The 23,085-nt window shown below is 49.3% G+C and overlaps 1 protein-coding gene across 1 annotated transcript in view; it reads left to right on the forward strand.

Annotated features, from left to right (window-relative positions):
- The window catches only part of LOC131207172 (MAM domain-containing glycosylphosphatidylinositol anchor protein 1-like), a 189,446-nt gene that overhangs the window by 125,662 nt on the left and 40,699 nt on the right, over positions 1 to 23,085 (forward strand). The window contains exon 2 of the mRNA XM_058199783.1: positions 557 to 685. Within this exon, the coding sequence (XP_058055766.1) occupies positions 557 to 685 (129 nt within the window). The remainder of the gene's footprint in view (positions 1 to 556; positions 686 to 23,085) is intronic.

Below are 23,085 nucleotides of genomic sequence, written 5' to 3' on the forward strand. Positions count from 1 at the left end.
GGAAAGCACGCACAATCTTTGGTGGATAAAATTGGCGCACATTTTTGTAGCAGCAAAAATATAACAACAGTATGAGTCGTACGTGCAATAGGACAGAAACCCAATTTTCTCCAGCGGACTCCCTTTTGAAAGAATCGATGAAGATGAACCGATCGGAGTACCGATCCTAAGGGTAGCAATTAGGCGCGCTCTTCCCTTACTTCCCTTACGTTGGTTAGTTGAAATTTTATACTATGTTTTTCTCCGGTTACCATTTCCGGGACTTCCCGCGTTCACGTTGTACCCCGGGCAGACAGTCTAACGGGGAAGTTTATCGCGACCGAAAGGGCAACTTTCTCCGTGAGTTCATCATTCAACGAGCAATTTTTTGTGAGTTTGTCTTCGTGCATCACCCCTCTGGCGCGAGGAAAATGAGTGGAAAAGTTTCGTCGACCCCCCCCGCTTTTTTTTGGAGGCCCAATTTTACCCCTACACGATCGCGTCAAAATATAAACTCACAACATAGCACAATTATTTGACAAAGTTTCGTTTCGTGCTCTTTTTCCGTACCCCACAGGAAGCAGCAGTAGTAAGGGCAGCTCCGCGCCAAACAACGGACTAGTGCCCCGGTTTATCTCGCGAGGACACACCTACCGGGCGGTCGTCGGCGATACGCTCGTCCTGCCGTGCGAAGTCGAAAACTTGGGTGAGTGTTGCTATTATTCTTTCCTTCTGCGAAGCACAACATGTTTGAGGGCATGGCGCGAGCAGCAACAAACACATGTGTGTATGTGTGTGTGTATACGTGTCACGTGTTATCGATTTTTAAATTAAGTTTTTGATGGGACTTCATGACAGCCAAGGACTCCAGCACTGCCGGTGACATTGGGGATTTTTTGCTTGTACTTAGTGTCATAATGAACTGAACGGTTATTAACTTCGAGCATGACAACGATTGCAATGCAGGCACCAACCGAATGCGTCACAGGCGTGGCGATAGCATTCCGGAACTCAAAAAGCTATGAAGAGGTCCTGAGAACTCCCAACTTAGCTTCCGAGGATTTTATGCTGAACAGTAAAACGATCATTCAAACGATTTAAACCGATCGTGTTGCGAGATTACTCAGTGGTCGTAGCCGACTCGAAGCAGAAGATAGACAGTGTGGCGAGAATTTCCCTATCTCCAGCTGTAACCTAGAAGTAGAACTGTTTTTCTCTTAGAAAGTTGAAACTTAGAAACTGACTTATTCTAAATACAATTTCTCCTGGTTCAACATATTCTTTAGCGTAGAAAGTGCCTCCTCGAGATTATTTATTGTTGTATTGCTTATATGGAGTCCATAGAACCGGAAGGACGTGAAAAATGGCCCGTTTTACTTCATTTGAATTTTAAATAACGGTGCGGATGGTGCTAAATTTAAAGGAATTGGTAAATGATGAATGCATTTTTTCTTGTTATTATAAAATGTACAACCTGTGACGTGTTGAATTATCGATTAAGTAACAGCATTCGATAATTTTTGTTCGAATGATTTTGATTCCAGCGTAAAGTTTATGAAAATTCTCTAACGTGGCTAGACTCAAACCTAGTTCTTATGATCCTCTTACTAAATAAATAAATGTTGAAGTCAAATCCAAAATGGGGATACAGAAATGAGGAGCAATACAGCCAAAACGCATTCGACATTCATTCACTTCTGCCAGCCACCCGTGGCCACGCACGGTCGGTTAACCGGCGACGTACAGTCAAAAGGCGGACCGCGCAGATCTCGTGCGTCGTGTTGCTTTAATTTCGTTTTCATTACGCTTTCCAGTTTTCCTACTCTTTTGCCGGAGCACCCATCAGAGCACCTTGTTCGGTCGTGAAGCTGAGTTCACTCCGCACTTCCAGTCCACGCTTTCATCTTGCGCCTTTCAGTGCCATTGGGTCGGAAAACTCCACGGCTAGCGGTCTGCGAGTCGTTATGATCAAATAAATGTCCGCGCGCCGCCCGAGGGTTAAGATACTACCGGTGCAATGCGAGTGTATGTTCCTGTGAACACATACGCACGGGCAGCGTTAGCGTGTACGCAACGGAGTGATGTAGTATCGCCGCAAAATTTATGTGATGCATGTTGAATGGATGAATAAAATCATAACGGCCGTCCGGGAAAATCCAGATCGGACGAGTAGGAAACAAGTAGTAATCTCTGCATTGCTCCGGGTGAATGGGGGCCAAGTTCTCCCTCTGAAAACAAAAAGGATTAACAAAAAACAGGAAAACAAACGGGGACGCTGGACAACTTCCGACCGGAAGGTCAGCCAGGCTGCCCGTTATGGCACGCGGAAGCATAATTAAAAGAATGGTGAAAAACGCAGTGAAAACGGCACCTGAAACGTACCTTCCCGGACCGGACCATTCGCAAAAGTCCGCAAGCCCGAGGCGAGCAGCAACCGAGCCGAGGGGACCGAGTTTAACGTGCGGCCAAATAAATAGGCACGCACACCACGACCATGGGCCGAAGCCTGGCAGGATCGTCTGTGAGCATAAAATTCGATGCAAAATCGGTCCACTGGCATGAAGCCAGCTACACCCGTTAACTCCGACGTTGGCGAAATATAATAAAATCATCAACGCGGACGATTTTGCGGATCAGCGTGCGGTCGAGTGGACGACGGATGAATGTATTGGTACGAGTGTGTGGGGCCAATTTTTTGTGCTTCGGCTTCTGGTATCCGCAGATTTTTTAATACAAGGCTCGCTCAGTGGGTGATCGTCGTGTTTCTTTGTGTGCCATATGCGAACGAATGCATAGTTATGAAGATGAAAAGTGTCGTTCAATCACAACAACCACTACACGACAGCATGCGTTGGTCATAAAGTGCATAACAACCGTAGGATAATCAATAATTGTCGCCGGAATTCACGTCGGAAAAACAAACCACCACACCCAGGAAGAACCTGAACCCGCACATTTCATTATTTAACCGATTTGTAATTCACGGAAAAACACGAAAAAGGCATGATTGTGATGCGAACCGAGCCAAAAGGGGGGTTCGCACCACACGCCTAGCAGGGCTTCCACGGCGACATACAGAACCCAAATTAGGTATCGCTCGGCCGTAAACTTCAAAGAATCGTTGAATAAATTACCACCATTGTCAACGAGTTATTACAACTGTCGGTGGACGGCTTACGCCAATCCGCCCCGTGCTCGGAAGCCAGCCATCAACAAGGATCACCAAGGAGCCCGGGTCTTGGCCGGCGAACCGGAGCGTGCCCTTTCGCTCACGGTGGCTGCTGCTGCTTGGGAAAATCCTTTCGATAAGCCCCCAGTTTTTGCGCGGCTAAATCACGATAAATTACCACAGGGTCACGATTAATTGCGGACCAACGGCTCTCTTTCTCTCGCTCTCTCTCACTCTCTATCTCTGTCGGAGCGGGGTATCTCGCATCGGTCTAAGCTAGCGTCAATTAAGGGACCTGACTTCTGGGCCAAACTTTGATTTGATTAATGGAATGTGCTGAATTATCCGGCAAATTTCTTATTAATGTCTCGTTTTGTACGCGACGCCACGTGACATCCAAACTGCCACTGGCCCCACAAAACAACGTCCTTAACCGATGGGGTGGAAATCGTGGTCATTTTCCGACAGGGATCAACCCTTAGAGATTTGCATAAGCGCCGGGGCAGCAACGTGCCTGTGGCATGCGTCGTCGACAAAAAGTGCATCCGGAGGGTTTCTGAGGCCGCCTGATGAGACAGAAAGAATGATTCCTGTGGATCCTTTGGATTTTCGTTTTTGTTCGACAACACCATTTGCTGCCAAATTGACGTGACGACAGCTCTAGGTGCCCCCGTTTTTGCTTCGGCGGTTGCCAACCTGTCTCGTTATCACGATGCGATCTGGGAAATTGGCCCACGTTGGCACAGACCGTGTGGCATCTTTTGGAATAAATGTTAAATGAAATTGTCCTTTTTTATCAGCTTGTGCTACCTGTGAACCCGTCTAGACACAGTTCGTGTCGCTGCTGGCTGCGTGAGCAGAGCGGAACGCAAAAAGAGTTGACCCCACCGGAGCCGTGTATCGTGTTGGCATGATAAAATGCCTATCCTGTCACGCCGAAATAGAACTTTTGTTTTCGTTTTTCGTAAAATGCCCACCAAAGAGCACGCAAGCAGAAAACCTTTGACCATAGCGCAGTGTTTTTAGATTCAAGAAAGTGAAACGAAAAGGCCCGAAAAGTGAACAGAAAAAGGGCCAAGTGCTTGATTTGTTTCTGATTAATATTGAGCAAACTTTGAACGGTGGCGATGATTCCTTTGGCCCGGATTTTCCAATCTTTTGTGCCCCGCAAAGGACACCCATCCACGAAGGCCGCCGTGCGTTTATGTGTGTGCCTCTCCGACACAGTCGTACATCTTCGCTTTTCCGGGCAACAAAAAAAAATACGGCAAATTGATAGTCCCCGTCGGCATTATCTCGCTTGTTCCACCATAAATATTGACGGCTTTCCGTAGGCCCGTAGGCTTCGGTAAGGTCGGCGCTGGACGAAGAACAAGAAAAAAAAGGCGAGCAACGTTTGACGCTGCCCTCGTCGGAACCGACGTGACACGGGTTCCGAGCATCGGAGCAACCGTAAACACTAACGACCGGAGTGTCCCCAAAAAGTATAAAATAAAAACCATCATTGAAGATCCTTTTTTTTGACGGGGCAGTATTCGTCCCGGAACCGGATGCGGCTAATCTGTTTACACTCGATTCTGATTTATTCTCGATGTGTCCCCGGTGACGGTGGATGGTTTGTTTTTAAATCATGAGCTCTAGCTGCAATCGTCGTCGTCGTCGTCGTCGTTGGAGGTTTCGGGTCTCCGAGCGCTCTCGGGGGTCATGTTTGTGCGCACAGCTCAGTGACAAATGGTGTCCTCGGGAAGGTCCTCGAAACCTTTAATGGCTTACGGACACTTTATGGAACCGTGCGTGACGCGGACCGTAAACGCAGGACCCGTGTTGGCTTAAGCGGAAGCAAATCATCATACACTCGGCTCCCATTCATCATCATTCAAATGTGAGCATAACTTCACGCTGTTTCCGCCTGTTTATGTTTGAGAACAAAACAAAACAGGGGAACCGACACTTTGCTGTTACGACCCCGCGTAGTTACTTTCATCTTCTGACAAAAGTTGAAAGTAATCGCATTTAGAAGTAGGTTCAGCGAAACGCTTCACATTTCCATTAACCGGCTACATTAAACGAGAAGGCGCCCATCATTCTCTTGCTGGTGATTCTGCCATAAACTCAAGCACTGGAAGTGGCCGGAAGTCGGTGTGAAGCAATGAAAAAACACGTATCGTTACACGATCAATTGAAAATGCGCCACGCAAACAGCGTCACCGGTGGTGTCATTAAATCGTGAAAATCACATCAAAACCTCGAATTGCAACAATCGTAGTAATCAATGAAATCACACTTCATCATATCATCCCCTCGTTCCACCGTCCCTCTCTCCCTCTCTCTCCCTCTCTCTTTCTCCCTGCATCGTCACAGCCACCTCTGTTTACCGGCGGGTATTAAAATTCAATTGCCAACACACGCAGGATCTGTTACTAATTACGAGTGGCGATAATTTTTCGGTTCCTTTCTTTTCGGCGTTCCGGTGTCCACGTTCCGCACGCACGCCAAATGGAAGCCACAAAAGCACTAAAAATACATTAAAAGCAGGATACAGAGTTCAGAGAGGATCGGGTTCGGCGATTGGCCACCGTAATCAAGCGGGTCCGGGGGGACGTCGGGCGCGTAATTAGTGGAGCAACGTAATGATTAATTATCCTTTGGACGACTTTCGTCGCTCTATTGTTTCGGGTTGGCCGGGAAGACCGTTGAATGGTAGCAGGACCAGTGCAAAGGACACTCGCGGGCGCCGCTGTAATTAAATACGCTGGCTCGCGCGAGGATTAAACGACAGCACGTGGTTGCCGGGGAAAACCCTGAGCACCTGGAGCGATGAAAGATGACTTCGAAGCGCCGAGCCCCGACCGGATGGGCTCGAGTTTTACAATGAAATGTGTATGATGTGTGCCCGAACAATGCGAGGTTACCGGTGCAATCGGTAGAATGCACCATGAATAACTAATACCGCCACGTGACGGTGCCCTTTCGCAGGGACATTTTTAAGTTGATTAACTTTGCCGGACTCTCGCACGCTCCGCATGAATAGTGCAGTGCAACCGAAAGTCAGCTCGAGGCCAAAAGGACGATTCCACTCGAGCAGTATTTTCTACGACCAGAATCCTGTATTTTTACCCTTTTTGAGCCACCGGCCAACAATGGGAAAAAGCTAGGTTTCCGAGTGTCGCAGGCCCAAGCTTTTCGCAGACGATCGATTTTCTGCGCTCCGATTGTGCCGGCGAAAGGACAACACGAACTGCTGCTGTAGAGCCGCCCTTCGGAGTGCAATACATCAAAGGCGCTGCACACGCGACCAAATTCCACGCCATTAATTCGTTTTACTGCGATTTGGCAGTGTGTGGTTTTTCCGGGCGACTCATTTGCATCGACAGAGCATGAAACTGGATGGCGCACTGGATTGAAGCGTGCGCCGTGGAGCTAGGGAGCCATTTTGTGGCCGGGAAAGTAAACGCTCCGAAAGCAGCCCACCGACGACGGCACGACACCGGGCGATGGCCAAGGATAAAGCGGGATTTTATGTTGCCCGCTTCCGACGCGCTCGCTGTGCAGTAAATGTAATTTTTTGCAATTTGTGCATTCCACCCTCGCGCGTGAATCTGCGCGGTTGTCTGCGTGGGAAAAAGCTTTTATCTTTCGTCTTCTTTTGCCCATCGCAGTTGCGGCCACCCGAGGGTAGCTAAAGTGAAAACCCGTTTTTGTGCTTCTTCGGTAATAAAAACGGTGGCGGCCCGTTTGGTGCGGTTTCAGTTTAGTGGCGCTTTGGAACAGTTTAACAAATTTCGTTAGCGAACCATTCACGCGTTTCGTTTCGCCGTTATGCCGGAATGAGTGCCGATTGTTGTGTTCTCTTTTTGGGACCGGTGGCCGCACATTTTCCTGCCATCTAGTGCCTCTTTTTTGTTGGCGTCGGACACTATTTTCACGATTATGAAACACAAATCGGCGCGAACAAGGTGGCCAAATTGGGACTTTTTGTGATTTGATTTGAAGGTTTGCTTTCGTTCGGAGCGGATTGCTTCATTTTCCAGGTGATTCGTTTATTTCTATTAAATTAACTATTTTTTCACTGAAGTGTGCGCTTTGGTGCATTGTTATTTAAAGCCGGAAATACTACCGGAAAGTGCATAAGCGAGCGAGCCGGTTATAATTCGTGCACTTGGGTAGTTTCGTGCGTTGATTGATTAATTTGCCTGAGAATAGTATAATTTTGTATGCTCGAAACTACCCATTTTTACCTTCCATCGAACCTTTAAGCGGGAAACCCAACTAATGTTGTATCAAAAATTAACGTTCGCATGGCAAAACTTGCCCACAGTTAAGCCGTGCAGTAGTAACGGGAAAGTGAAAGGTGTCGAAGATGTGGGATTTGGTTCGATGGTTCGAGGCTACTAACCACAGCAGAATGTGTTGGTCCGGGTCGAGGGTCGACACTTAAGTCGCTCGATGAGCGCCTCCGACCAAAGCCTGCCCAAGCACTTAATAGCGTCAAACGATCCGGAAACGAATTATGTACGGCTGCCGGGTTTCTGCCGGGACTTGGTTGTGGTGTCAATCGTCAAGCTCCATCGATGCTCACGATCCTTATTGGCCATCCAGCTCACGTCCGAGTGCGGAGACAAAAAGGGATTTACATGAACCGCCGTTAAATACCGCCGTTCGATTCGACAACTGCCCGAGCCCGTGGCCGGGGTGTGGAAAGACACCCGCAGAGATCCGGAGCATAGCCGGAAGCGTGGCAAGTGGCGGTGGAACCGCACCGTCAGCAGAAACGGTGGCCGAAAGCACACTCCGATCACTTCGACGCTTTTTGCGTGTGTGCAAAGTCAGCACATTTGTCCGCATCATTCTCACGCTGGACACTGGGCCCCATTATTGGGCCGAGAGAGAAAAAAGAGCCCCGAACGCACTGTCCATCAGTGTGTTCTGTGCTGTGTGTCTGCGGAAGTGTCGTCCTGTCCATGAGAGGCTCCTGGATGGCGACCACGACGCCGGCACGATTTGCCGGGGCGTCATTACTGAAACAACAGGTATCACACCGGAACGCAAATCCGAAAGGACCGGCCTCGGCCGACCGGCCATAATCCATCCTTCCGGCGGGCCGAGGCGGGCATTAACCGTGGAGCCGTGGTCGTCGGTGGCCTCGTTTTATGGAGCCACCACCATCGTTGCGAGCCCAGTGAGACCGAAACTGCTCGCGGTTGTCGTACGAGCGACGCACGGGCACGGTGCAAACGGTGAAAAAGTTAAACGCTGTTCAACGTATCGTCACGAAAGTGGTGACCAGCTAAACGCTTGGCGTGCCTTGGTCATTGCTTACCTTGGTCGCACCGTCATCGCCGTCATGATCCGGTTGACATGTGAAGAAGAATTACAGCCCGTTGTTCCAGTGCTTTGATGGAAGACTTTCACCATTGCTTTTTGGGAGCCCAAACCGATTACAATTATATGAGAATCAATTATATGCAAATGGTTCTGTGGCCCCATTGCGAAAGTACTGCCGTTCTTACCTTTTAAAGCCTTTTAGTGTTTAAACACGAAAAAATAGTTCACACCCGTCACAGAATCAATTCAAGTCATAAAATTTCAAAATATGAAGCTTCGAACCGCCTTGAGTGAATTAAAATCTGTTTTTTTTTCAAACAGAAAACTCCCAAATAATGGAAATGCAGGAAATAGATATTTTCCCAATCTTTCCGGAACCTCTGTCCCCGATTTCGTGGCACTCGTGTCAAGTATGTTTTCGAACATGTCATACGACTTTCCGGCTGCACAAAAATTATAAGCTCTTGCCTCTTCGAAGGTCACAGAGTCAATACTGGGGTGTTTGGCACAAGAACCTAGAACCTTGCTCCAAACATAGCGGAGAGAGAACACGAGCAGCTGGCTCGCTCCACTCCAGACGCGACTATCCTCGACGGGTTCTCGGGAAAATCGGCTCGCCGATTCGCGGAACCCACGAAACCATCCTCGTCGCCCGGGCCATAAGTGTGATTTTAATCGTTTACCATTTATCATCAGAACCTGCGAGTGTCGTTTCGGGTTTTTGGACCACTTCGGGACCCGTTTACGGGTAGACAAGCACACGATACACACGCCAAAAAATCATAAACATCCCCACTTGATACCGAAGAGACGCTTGCCACATGGCGAACTGATGGCGAGCGTTCCACGGACCGGTCCGTCCAGACCCAACGCTTGGGCTCCTTGGGTGGGGGGGGGGGGGCGGAAGGAAGTCGGAAATTAATGCCGGCAGCCCAGGTCGTCCGTGGGATGGTCCAACGAGCCGGCCGTTTAGAAGGCAAATGAAACGCAACAACCAACCAACGGCGACGCCTTCGGAAGGGTTTGGCGTCGGTAAAGATTCCGCGAAGCAGCAAGATTTATGTGGCGGATGGTGGCGGAAGGGTGTGCCGGTGGCCAATATGCACGCGTACAAGGATATTAGTGTGGAAAAATTACGCAAGAAGAGCGATCGCTCATCCATCCATCCGTCTATCGTGCCGGCCCCGGCCGCCAGCCGATTCGATGTAATACGTGGCCCGGTGTGTGTGTTTGCTTGCGCTTCCACCCAAAACACACACACGCACACACGCATGGATGGCACGCGCACATCCGTCCGGGTCCGTACCACCGGAATTCCCAAGCAGTTCTCGTCGACGCACTCGCAAGTTCGCCGGAATCTCGCGAACTTAATATATAAATAATGATGATAAACGACGAGAGTTTTCAGCCCACCGCGTGCAGGGGAGTGTGTTTCCCCCCACCCACACACACATACATACACCCCCAACCCACCGGAGGCCATCGCCCCGCTGCCGGCACTGGTATTAGGATTTTTGGCATATTACTCCTGCTCACGGCCCAAGAGTCCTGCCCGAGAGTACCTTTCGCCACTGGTTCGTCCGTGTTTTTTTTTTCGGTAGTTTCACCGTGTGTCCTTACGGCCTGGCCCAATCGACAGGGCGACAGGCCCACGGACAGGACGGTAGGGCTATCGCGACGGTAATGTTTTTCCGATGATTTATGAACCGAAATTGTAAAGTTTCGCTTTACCGCCCTGGCCCACCAGAGGGCGCCACTTTGGCCGGCAGTGGCGGCAGCGGAAATGGTATTCGTTTTATTTTTTCCTGACCCCCGGCGTCGCTCCGTCACGGTTAATGAGGGCCAAATCGAGACGCCGGACGTCTTGCGCCGCCGGGCAAGGTGTTGCCGGTGGCCGTCGAATGTCGTCAGAGTCAGCAGAGGCCGCCACCCGCCGAAATGATGAAGTCGAAAGTAAGGTCGCTCTCTCTCTCTCTCTCTCTCTCTCTCTCTCCGTCTCTCGGGAGCTCGGTTCGTTTGATGTGATTGTTGTGCGGCGGTTGCGGTTTGGCGCACACGCAACGCACAAAGAACGACAAGTTTCTAGTTTGTTGCCCAGAGGGCGCCCCGGGACTCCGTGGTTCCCGGTTTGGCTGTCAGATTGGCGATAGCACGATACGGTGGCTGATTTTATTGTCCACGTGGCCACGTGGGAATGGAAAGGTATCACCCCGGCGGCGGCGGCGGCAGTCACCGGAAGCAGGCCGGTGGTCATTTCTTTTATCATTAGGAAATGACATGGAAACGAAACCAAAGCCAAATCGTAATCCAAATAAAGGCCGCCCAGCAGCGCGGCGGTTGACTAATATTCCTGTCACGCACCTTGGCTTTTTTCCATTTCCGCTTTCCACGAAGCCGCACTCGGCCATACAGGGGTTTGTGGTGGCAGGAGGCGATGAGTTCTGGATGATAATCTACACGTCGGCCATTCGGCGTAGTATTTTATGTGACTTCGGCTCTTTGTGTGGCTGGCAACGTATTTCGGTGGCCAAAACGGAGCGAAACATATTTTTTCACACAATCCAACAAATTAGGATTACTTCGTGCCGGCCAGAAACGGTTGGGTTCGTCTTACTTTCGTTGGTTTTTTTTTTTTCATTTGGGCCCAGCGACTGCGATAACATCGCAGAAAGCGCAACGGCACGCAAATGGCGTGTATTTAAAATATATTTCTTTTAATTTATTATTCACCACTACATGGGCCACAAAGGCTCGGGGCTCGGAAGGTGGCCTCAACTGAGAAGCGACGGTGAGAGCGTGTTTTATGTCTCCAGCTCGCCTGCGAACGATTACTTGCGCGAGGCCACCATTTACGGCAGCTGTCGCCGAGGATGGATGTCGCAGGTAACGACACAGGCTGAGCGATGCCGTTACGGTGGGGTCTGGCGTCTTCCGGGGTCAGTGGACCGGGGGCCACTGCTTATGCGTGCATCGATCGATCGGACAGCGAGCGAACTCCGTTCATTTAGCACATTTCCACAAACGTACGCCGAGTGGTGTATGGCTTGTCCGCGTCTAACCCGAGAAGAGTCGCCCATCATCCTGCGACGAACGAGGACGCGTCTCGCTGCCTCCGAACGATCCAGTAATTGCTTTTCCGTTGAGCCACGTGAAGTAGGACCTCAAAGCTGACCGGCAGATGTTTCCGACTACCGACTGACCACATCACCACCGTGAAGTCGCAGATGCGAAACAGGAGAAGCGGCCACAGACCTGTGCGACTAGGAGATTTTAACCATACTGAAGCTTGAACATAGCGAAGCGTGTATGACGTAGACAAGTCGAAGGCATTGAATACCAAGCAAAACGCCAAAAGTCTCAGAAAATGTGTGAAAGTTAAACAAGATTTATAAAAAATTGGACCTTAAGTTATGGAAAAAAATCTTACAAACTTGTTTGGGAACAATCTAAAGATAAGACTAAGGTAAGACTTCCTTGCCAATCTTAAGCAGGGTCCTGAATAGCAGAGCTTTTTCGAATGCTCCCAAACACGTCTCAAATTGAGTATTACTGAACGGACCAAACAAAGATCCTCTTATTAGGTGAAATGGACCTCCGTAGCAAAACTATTCCCTGTTCCGAACCTGGGAACTTGTTGATTTTATCTAAAAAAAATTCACTGACAGCCAGACGCGCATGTTAGCACAGTGACGAATGAATCTGTACTCAAGAAATCGGTTGGTCTAGACAAGACAAACTCAATCAAAATACGATTTTGGTGCGTTTTTTGTTGCCTTCTGAAAAAAACACACCGGACCGGACTGGCAACGATATCCTCTCGTCGTGTGTCTTGGCACTCGGATACTTTTTTTGCCACATCCTTACGGAAAACTGTTTACAGAGGCAGCATTACCGAAGGCTCGCACTCCTGGGTCCCCGAGGATCATCAATCCGCAACCGGACAGTAGTGCTGGTGACAGCTTTCAGTAGCCGTTCCATATTCCCCCCGGCACCCAGGCATCATGAGTGAAAAGTGATGGGCCACAGGACGAGAGCGCGTTGGCCACAATCGGGTCCCCGCGGTGTGCCTGCGTCGGTTGCTTTTTGTCCCGCACCGGGAAGACCACAGGTAGTAGTTTCACGAAATTTGTCACATCTACCGGTACTTCGGATCGATTCCCGTGTTTTTTTTTTCGATCCATCCTTTCTACGCCACGCCAAACGAGCGCGCCTAATGGATTTTCGGCCTGGTTCGGATACGTAGCATCCGTATCCCTGTGCCGGACTTTGGTGAGTCTGAGGGCAGAGCATCCGCAAAAAAATGCCTCCAGGACACTAAGACACCGACCGCAAAAGAGGAGACACGTGGCAAAATTAATGACAGTTTAATCACGAAATAATTACAGTTTCATTTATTTCCCTCTCTCTCTCTCGCGCTCGTGCTGGAAGCCCCCACAAAGTGTCGCCCCGGGGAAGACCGGAAATGTAATGGCAGGTGTGCGTGTGTTTGTGTGTGGAATCCATTTCTCTTCGAAATCAATTTAACGAAACGCGAAAAAGACACACACATACACACGAACGTGGAACGCTTGGTGGCGCAGGTCAGCCGGAAGTGAGGTTCGACAAAATGGCGCGGACGGAAGCGAAACGGATACAGACGGATTTCAATTTGCTGCCATTACACCGGGCGCAAAACGGGGTTTAATTGTTTCCGAGTCCTTGCGCGACGGGCAAACGGCAAAGCGATGCCAGATTGATTTCTTGCATTTACTGTCACTCGGTAATGGCGGGCACGAGGCGGGTAGTGTCACGGTTGCGAAAGGTGCGCCCGGTTATGGTTGCGCCTCAGAAGAACAAAAAGCCAAGTTCCAAGTCTGACTCAGCCGCTGCTGGAATGAGCCAAAGTATCGTATTTTTCCGTGTATAACGCGCACTTTTTTCCCAATTTTTTTAGCTCTAAAATCTGGGTGCGCGTTATACAAGGGTAGTAAACATTTTGTCTCCTCCAAGCATACAAATGTGCCTTTCTAGGTACATATTCTATAGTATTATTGAATAAATTATAAAATGAAACACTTGTTAGGAATATAATTATCCATACAATATCGTTTTTAAGTCATGGCAGGGAGTTAAAACAGAAGTTGTTGTGAAATCATTTAAAAAATGTGGCATCAGCATGGATCTGAAGATGTCGCAATTTATGAGGACTCTTCAGAGAGTGACAATGAGGAGTACATTGAACAGCAATTGGAGAATATCAATTTGTCAGACAGCAGTGAATCTGAGTTTGAAGATTATTCCGAAATATAAAATACTAGTATTTCTTTTGCAATGTATACGCATTTTATCTTTAGTCTACTTTTGAATATTTATAGAGTATTTAGAGTAATACATTATTATCATTTGATATTTGTTGGATATCACATATCTGAAAAATGTAAAGTAAAAAATTTGTTTTCCAATTTTGTTCTCGTACAATATGGGTGCGCGTTATACACGGGTGCGCGTTATACACGGAAAAATACGGTAATTAATTTCCTCTCCGGGAAACACCGGACCGGGTGTTCTTCATCATTCCGGTCAAGGACGGGTAAGCGCCGATGGGTGAGCATTAATGATCGTACTTCGGTGCCGGAAGCAGCTCGAACCGATCGGCGCTTTGGTCAAGTCCGGTTTGGTGTGCGAAAAATCAACATCATCAAACAGGTTTGTTTGCCATTTTTTCTGGGTTTCTGAAAATTAACATTTTGCCCACTGCTTTCGTGTACCATGGACATAAGGATAATGCAGATCCCGTGCCAAGCGTTTTATTTATATTTTCCTTCCGCGGAGCGCAATCGAAACGAGTAAACTCGCCCAAAACAATGTCCTCGGGCACTGCGGCAAATTCTTCAATCCCGATTCGCCCGAAAGCAACCCACGACGCACCTCATAAACCAAGCACCCTTCCGGGTTCGATAGTCGAGCTGAGCGGAAGTATTGCTCGCACCTTATTAACTGGTGCAAACCCTTGTCCTTGCGGCCGCGATTCCCCTTTGCTGGCAGCCCCGGGTAAGCCCGGGAACAAAACTTTTCACCAAATGCCATCGCCAGAGAACGGCACCGAACGGCCGGGAAGAAGAATCGAATCGTGTCGGGGAAGGTGTTCGTGGTGGCGGCGAAAGAAGAGTTCACAGGTCGTTTGGTCAGCCCTTGCCGGGATGCAGGCAGGCGTGATCCGGGGACCGGGTAGGCTGGCCCATCGGCACGTCGGCAAAGTTTGTTTACGCCCGTCGGCCGGCCTGCCACCGACCGGCTAAGCGGCTTAAGAAGACGTTTATCCAAAGCTATTTTTAATGAAACCGGAAGCGGCCGACGACTTCCGGCACGGCTTTCGCGACGCGGGCTCCCCTGGGCCGTGGGCTAAGTTGTTTAAGAAAGTTAAAGCCCCAGAGAGCCGGAGTTTGAGGCAAAAGCGGAGAGAAATGTATTCACGGTTTTGCTGTTCCGGATGTCTTTCCCGCTTCGTATTCTCGACCCGTGAGTGGGCTCGTGGGAAAGTCGCGGAAAATTCTCCGATTCCTTCATCCATTTGCAGCCAATTTGCGGGATGCACTTAAATCAGCTCGCCCAATGAAGCGTGACTATCAGCAGAGGTCCAGACTGTGATTTCTCGGACGAAGTTTGTTTCTCAATTTCCTCTCTCTTCTTCCAAGTGCGCTTCCTCTATCTCTCTCTCTCATATCCTAACTGAATACATAAAAAAACACCTGGCCAGGTGGTGGGAAGTAAAAACTCATTATGTTTGAATTTATATCTAGCGCGCGGACCCAAAAAGACCCCAAATAAGAAACATCGACACACGTCGCGGTAATTACCAATGCCCCGGGAAGGGCCACTGAGCGAGTCCTTGCGAGACGAGAAGCTGGCCGAGGGGTAAACATGGGGCTCGACGCAAACACAAAAAAGCAACGATAAAATAAATTCTGGGCACCGTGGGCGTGTTGCGCGCCCTCGCCGAAGGACACCCGCCGGGGGAGCAGCTTGCACACAAAAAGTTACTCTTGCAAGGACCCATCCGGAACCCTCTTGGCAGATGGGCTTAAGTGAGTGTGTGTCTGTGCGAAGCAAGGACGCGGAACTTGTTACGATGCCACAACTTGCTCGTTACCCCCGTGGGACCCCCGTTTGAAAGGGGTTCCGCAGCACCGGACGGAGGACACCGCCGTTGGGTGTCCTTTGGCCCTGGTGGCAATCCTTTCCGATCGGTGCCTCGCTGCCCAGATCTTTGCACCAGTTCTTCGCTCAGTCTTTAACTGTCGACTTATCCCCGTGGGTTCCTTTTTTATTTGGTGCGGGAAGCGAATGCAGGAAGTGACGCAGCACCTCCGAACGCTGCGTGAGGTGGCTTTACTATTCTTTATTTCCGAGACCGGAGTGCGGAGCGGAGAAAAGCACCGCGTTACACAGGCCCGGACCCCGGGCGCGGGAAATGAAGCGCTAGAACCCGCGAGACACATGTTCCCGTGTTCATCAGGCGTAAAATTAGTTTTCCCCGTTTTTGTTTCTTGATTTTCTCAGCCATCCTTTCAGCCAGGGCAGCGTTACGGTCGTCTTCCCGGAGCCCAGGCCTTCGTCGGCTGCCACTTTATGTATTGCGTGAGGCGTTTTTTCTTCACTTTGCGGTGCTTTTCTTTTAACGCAAATACCACGGTCCAAGAACTTATAACAATATCGCCCGCGCTCGCCGGCAGAAGGTGTCGAGCGGATAAGTTTAAACCGATTCTGGCCGTCTCCGTGTGTTCGCACCTAGCGAACTATGTACCGGCGGAGATGCCAGCAGCGGAGGGCACCACCACGAGCATATTGTTTTGCGATGTCCCGTCCCTTCAACGGCGCTTTGCGCATATTTTGCGCGCTTGTGATTTGTTTTTGTTCATTTAAATTTTAAAAGCGAGCTTCGGCAGCGTTCGTGATTTGGCGACTCAATTATGCACTCGTGAGTGAGTGACTTTGTCCGATCTTTCTTCAAAATGCGCATAATATTGTTCCAAAGTTTTTTTCTTCTCATTTTAATGATCCATTAACTTCAAAACAGAATCTAGCATAGAACAGACGATACAAAATAGATAAGAGATCAGCATTTACACGGTTAGAGCATTTACATTCTCGTAGGAATTGAAACGTGAATGTGAATTTGAAATTGAATTTGAATGTAAAAATGCAGTAGTTGGGAGGAGTTACAAACCTACTCAAAGTAGATCGAACCCTTCCGATCCCACCAAGTACATAGCAGTGTTTACTTTCCATAGCAATTTGACCGTACAACCAATGCTGATGGTTCCCATGAACTTATCCAAGATTTTTCCCTCTTACGCCTCGACCACACTATGAGTTTTCTCTACAGGTTTTTTGATAAGCTAGCATTCACACTTGAAGTTTTTGCGCGAGATATTCCGTGAGCTCCAGTGAGTGAAATGACAGTTCGTTTGTTTATGCTTTGTTTTTTCAGTTTCCTTTCCTTCTCCTTTTATGGCCATTTTTGTCAAAATTTGTTTCGCTGTCGAAAAACTAGCCATATTTTTGGAAAGCAATAAAAATTTGCCGTAATTTGCCGTAAACTGTCAAATTGAAAAAAATACCCCCGAAACGAGAAAATATCCCGTAAACAAAAGGCGCTCAAAAGCAACTCAAAGTAACTCACGGAACTCTAGCAAAAGATTCATAGTTTCTTGGCCTGCCATACATTTTTTCCAAGTTTCTCATAGTGTGACCCCCGGGTTAGGATTCTAAAAATCCATTCACTTTTCATCACTAGTCATACCACGCTGGAGAACTAATTTCCTTTCGTGTTTCCTTGGGCCTCTCGCTCAGTTCACGTGGAACCTATTTTCCGATCTTCAGGATCTTCACAGGATTTCGAAGGGTGCTGGCTTCTTCTGTCGCATTCAACTGAAACGCTAGTTGTTGCACCGTTTGGGTGTCATCTTTACCCAAAAATTTTTGCACTTCAGTGTCGCTCGCTCTAAAGTATCCGTTTTAAAATTTTGGAACTACTTAAAACACTGCGATTGATCAAAAACATGCCCACCGTAACCTTCGACATACTTTTGACGCGATTCTGTAACAGTTTCCGTCAAACGCTATCTGCATTTCGCAGAAAGTTCGACAATTTCAAACCAAATTCACAAAATAAGTTTACTTCGCATATCTGACTGACCCTGGTAATGAAAATGAAAACCATTCCAACTTTTTCTTACTCAGGAAACTGTTGTAAGCATTGTTGTATCTGAACTATCACGAGAAACATATACGACTTGCCGCATGAGTGAGCAAAAGTCAGTTTAGTTTTTTTCAAAGTCCACCTTAACTACTTATGAGCCGATGTGGCACAAGAAGCCGCAATGTAGTCTTCAATCGCTCGCTGCTGCGCTGTAAATCTTCGCCACAAACAATCACAATTTGTCGTCCATACGTCAGGTACTGGCGCCAGGATCTCGACTGGTGTGTCGACTGGCGACGAGTGACGTTTTTAATCAAACTTTACGATTCCACCATGTGTGATTGTCGCCGCCGGGTACGTGCATTAGTTACGCACCCAAGGGAACCAAAAGAACTCCGAACCCCCAGAGAAACGCGAAGGCTCTCGGGCGAAGCGAATCCCTCACCGCCGGTTCTGGCGTTCCCCGGCATTTAGCGTGCATGCACATTAAAACAAATTTATGCTCCATTTTCGCGCGGCACAAATGGGTGGGCGATTAAAAATGAATTACTTCAAAGCGATATTTAGCAAGGCGCGACCGTAGCATAAAAGGAGCGGCGAACTGAGCGCTTAAAGCGTCTAAAGTGTTGTCGGCTGGGTAAAGCAGAACCTTGCCGCATGCCACGCAACCCCCCGTGCGCTGCTGGAAAGTGGAAAGCAAACCCCCCACCGAGACAGTGGGCGATGTTTTTCTTGTTCGCCCGGTTTTTCGCCGGCCTTCGCGCCTTTTCCAGGAAGATCGCTGGCCAAGATGGAACGGACGGACGAGTGCCAAGCGGCAGGACCGGGAAAGGGTGTAAGAAATCGGAGTCAATTACGATAGCGACTTAGAAAACGGACGAGAGAGAGATTTACTGCATCGGCGCATGCAAACCGTGGGCCACGGGTTTTCCGAGAGGAAATTTTACCACTTTTTCTCTTGTCGCCGGGGGGACGTTAGGTGCTTTACGATGCATAAACCCTTTCGCAGTGGAGCGCCTCATACCTGTTCTTACGCCGTGCATCACCGTTGAAGGTTTCACGCGAGAAGTTACGTAGCCGGGAGACCGACTCTGGCCGTGATAACTCAATCGCTTCTTAATTTGCTCCCCCTGAGGCAGCAGACACTTCTTGCTCCCCGTAATCGCGAGAAAAAGAATTAAAGATAAGTCTCCGGCATTAATGGGCAAACGGATGGCCCGAGAGCCGGACTGGAGATGAAAGTTGTCGCCACGTTCGCAATTTTAAAGGTCGGTCATCGGTGCGCAATTTAATTTCTTTCCAAGGAACCAACATCAAGAAAAGGCCATGGAAATGCGGAAACAGAACAGTCGTGTGCCTGCGCCCGAACACCCATCTGTGTTGCTGTGGACCATTTCACAGCCAATAAATCATGACCAATCATAATGTCTGCCGGGCCCTTAACGTGCCCGGCAAAAAAGGGGCCCATGCGAGCCGAAGGGACTGCTGATACCGAGTAGGGGTCACATGGGCCCAACCCGTGCCCTGCTGGCTCGTGAAGGGTCCGACCCATGCAAAGGATTGGATTACTAACCCCAATAAACTATAAATATTGACCATTTGAGTTTTCTCCGCAGCTGTACTGGATTCGTAGCACCTTCTCTCGCACGCTTCGTACCATCGGCCCAAAGGGTTGGCTCCCGATCGGAAGAAGGTTTCCACAACAATCCTGCATCGGATCGGAGTACTTTTTTATCGTCCCCTTGGTTACCTTTAACGTGTTCCTGATCCCCTCCGGGTCCGGGCCCGGGAACCTTAACGAAGATAAGGTGTCGTACATAAATCATTGCATAACCCCCATTGCCACTGAGCTTGTTTTAGGCGTAGAATTTATCTACTTGTTCGGCTGCAAACCAGATAAATTTGTTAGCCGAGTACGTAAAACTCCCACCGGGCGTCGATGGGCCCGTACCAGGACAAATTAATAGATATTCAGGGCACTGTTAGACCGGAAGCGTTCGATTGGTGCAAAAGAAATGGTAAATTAAAATCTTTTATCACAATACTTAATTGTTGCTTACTTTTGTGGAAATGGAAATTATGGACGCCTAATGGATCGTGAATAACTGGGATAAATAATTTATCAAATAATGCAATACGCAACTCAGAACACACGCCCAACAAATCAAAAGGAATGGATTATATGAACGGGTAAATATTTTAACCCTCCCCCGAAGGGTCTCGGAGGTTGCCTTCTCCCCCGGCATGGCTTTTGTTGTCGTTATATTTGTTTTCGCCATTACTCAGGAATTTGCAAACATGCTCCACCCGATGCGCCCGTTTTTCTCCGGAAACAGAATGCCACACTGTCACATGCCAGTGTTAAGCGGGCCCCACGAGAGCCACTCGGCAATCAAGGAATGCAATTTCTCGGAAGAGGTCGGTGTTGTAAGACATTCTCCGCACAACCGCTGTCCGCAGCCAGCACCAAGCCTGCGTTGCCTTTGCCAACTAATCATTCGGCCCCTTCGGCCTTCGCCTTCGGAGGTCCCGGAAGAACGCAGACCGAGACGTTGACCAGCGGTATGTACAACTTCAACATGCAATCTAATTAAAGAAGTTGCTGGCCAACACAAGTTTCCTACACCTCATTGTTGTATCTCAGGTAAGCAGGTCCGTTTGCATGCTGCCTATTGACTGGCTGTCAGCAACATATTTTTGGTTTCGCTCAGGGTTTCTGATACGCCTAAACTGATTAATTATTAGAAGTAAGTTGAAATGCAAACCCCTGGGCCTAGTACCTGGGTCGGAAAGTTACGTAAGCGCCAAAGTTCGGATCCCGGCCCCGGCACGGTTGGTTGAGATTCAAAGTTATTTCTAACCATTAACCACCGGCACGCTCGTAAGCACTTTCTTGTCACTCCCGGGTGGAAGTGGATAATACCCTGGGTCTTGTTCCAGTTTACGCAACGAGCGGCCCGGCCGAAGCCATGGTGTTTCAAAGATTGCGGAGAATGTGTTGGCTTTTGTTTCCACCACATGCTGTTAGAACGGGATGTCGATTGGGCGGACGCGGAGTGGAGCTTCCCGCAGTGCTTATCAACACCGAGCGCAGGAAGAAGTCGAATGACTCCGGGATCTACAGTCAATGTGTGAGTGTGCGGCCGTCTCACACAGAGAGCGGCCATCCTATTACGTCTTAGGCTCCGAGCGAGGATTAGCAGCTCCCTGGCGCAATCCAGGAATCCTTCCCAGAAACACGGCTACGACAACGGCTTCGATTTCGTCGTCGAGTCGGGTTTGTGTTGTAGATAAATTTTCGCAGCCCGCTGGACGTCTTGCATAATGTTGGACTAACCGGAGCCGGAACTTTCCCATCAGCCGCCCGGCCGAAGAATTCCACCGACCGCCGAGAGCCGAGAGTCGTCGCAGGAATGTCTGTTTGATCAGACTCTAATCAACGGTCGGACTCTCTCTCTGTCTCTCGCCGTACATTCTCGGCTCAGAGCCGGACGGCATCCGATTAGTGTCCCTGGGCTCCGTGTGGCTGAAATGTGTGCAAGGCAAGGCAAGGCCTCCATAAATATGGCCATCAATCGAGCATGAAAAGCCTTGCTTTTCAGATGCGGATCAATGCGTGTCGATACCCGTGAAAGATTTACGAGTACACCACGAAACCGGAGCGAACCTGCTGGTCCGGTCCTGATCATGGGAAATGACTGTCAAAGACCCCCGGTGTCCGACCGTCTCGAACCCCCCTCCGAAAGCCTAATTTTCGTCCACAATAACAGGGTGCTTCGTCATCGGGCGGGAATGAAATTCTCGGATGCGTGATGAATGCGTCCGATCTACGTTCCGACGTTCTGGTCAGCTGGACCGCGGAAGTCCGAAGATTGGGAAGGATAAAAGTTTGCCCTACACACGTCCGCCGAGCCACCGTTCTCCGTGGACCCATTCGATTCAATCAAACAAACTGGGCAAATATCTGCGGTCAGGCTGAAGGACACCGGGAGCCACGCAAAAGTTGGGCGCTCCGAGTGCGCTGGTTGCGGAACTCAATCGAGCGTCAAGCGGTGAAAGCAGAGTGACTTGACAAACGCTCTAATCGCTACCAGAAATGGTTAATGGCCGGTGGATGGATGTGTATTGTTTGATCATTAGCTCCGGGGCTACTATCACTGCTATAGGGTGAGCATCTCCAGCAATCGTTTACCACGAGGACATTTAATTTTGTGCAAGTTGCTCGTTCCACTACCCAAGTCCCAAGGTCGCCCTAAACTGGATCAGTATCTCTTCTGGACAGGAAACAAGTCCTCAAAGCTCGGCCGAACGGTCATCGCTGGTTGGGAGCGGCACCACCGTAAAGGACCTAACAAACGAGTGTTGGGAGGCCAGAAAAACCGAAGGCATAAAACTTTTCTGAGGGCAGCGGTCATCATTTGCGGCCAGCTTCACCGAGCGTTACCGGGCTCTATGGACGATGATCATCATCGGCCGCTCACATTCGTTGGTTCGGGCGAAAGTTTTATTTTCCCCTCTCACACCGAGATGATGTGGATCCGGTTGGGGTTTTTGGGAAGCGCCACTCCGGCAGCGGTTTGAAGTTGTTTGAAGAGCAATTAAATTGTTTCGACTGTTGTTCTTGTAATGTTCCGGTGCTTAGCTTCGCTTTCGGCGGTGGCGATCCGCGTAACATCCGTCTCAAGACTTTACAACCGGAACCGGCCTAAATTATGGTGTGTTTTGGTGTTGTGGTGTACAGTTTGGAGTTACCGGCGTCGGATGTTGCCGGCTGGCTCAAAGTGTGCCCGTTAGGTGAAGCCGAGCAGGTGCAGGCCACGGATGCTTTCAAAAGAGTCGCTGTTCCACGGATTTTACGCCCGTTTCGGGCGTGCCAAGAATGTGGAGCAAAACACCAAATACTTCGTTCAACTTATTTGCGGCAGTGAAACGCCGGTCCGAGTTCTTCCGTATCCGCCGGGGACTTGTAACGCAGCGTGCTTGCAGCTGGCAACAATGACTTACTTTCTTAGCATAAAATGAAGAATGCATAAACAGATCAAACATGTTTCGCGAAATGCTCGGCGGAGCACGGGCCGGAAAAGAAAGTGCGGTAACTACAGATAAAGAAGCCCGGAAACGAGGAACGCGAAGATTATTTTGACAACAAAAGCAGCTTTTCGATTGCTCCGGTCCCGATCACGTGCTCGATGGGAGAACAGAAAGGGTCCCGGACCAGCCCGGCCGTTGCTGGGCAGCGCATTTGAAGGAAGGCAAGGAAAGTTGCTTTTGTGCAAAATTGGCAAGTCAGCCACTGGATTTCTGGTTTTTCTGCCCGTCCCGCCCCACGCGCCATTTTATTATTATCTTTTGCCCCTCCGCTCACCGATGCTGCCGCTTCCACCGGGTGCCCCGTCCGGACCCACCGGATAGCTTTATTTTGAAAACTGGA

The sequence above is a fragment of the Anopheles bellator genome, chromosome 2 (genome assembly GCF_943735745.2).
Source record: "Anopheles bellator chromosome 2, idAnoBellAS_SP24_06.2, whole genome shotgun sequence".
NCBI classification, from domain to species: domain Eukaryota; kingdom Metazoa; phylum Arthropoda; class Insecta; order Diptera; family Culicidae; genus Anopheles; species Anopheles bellator.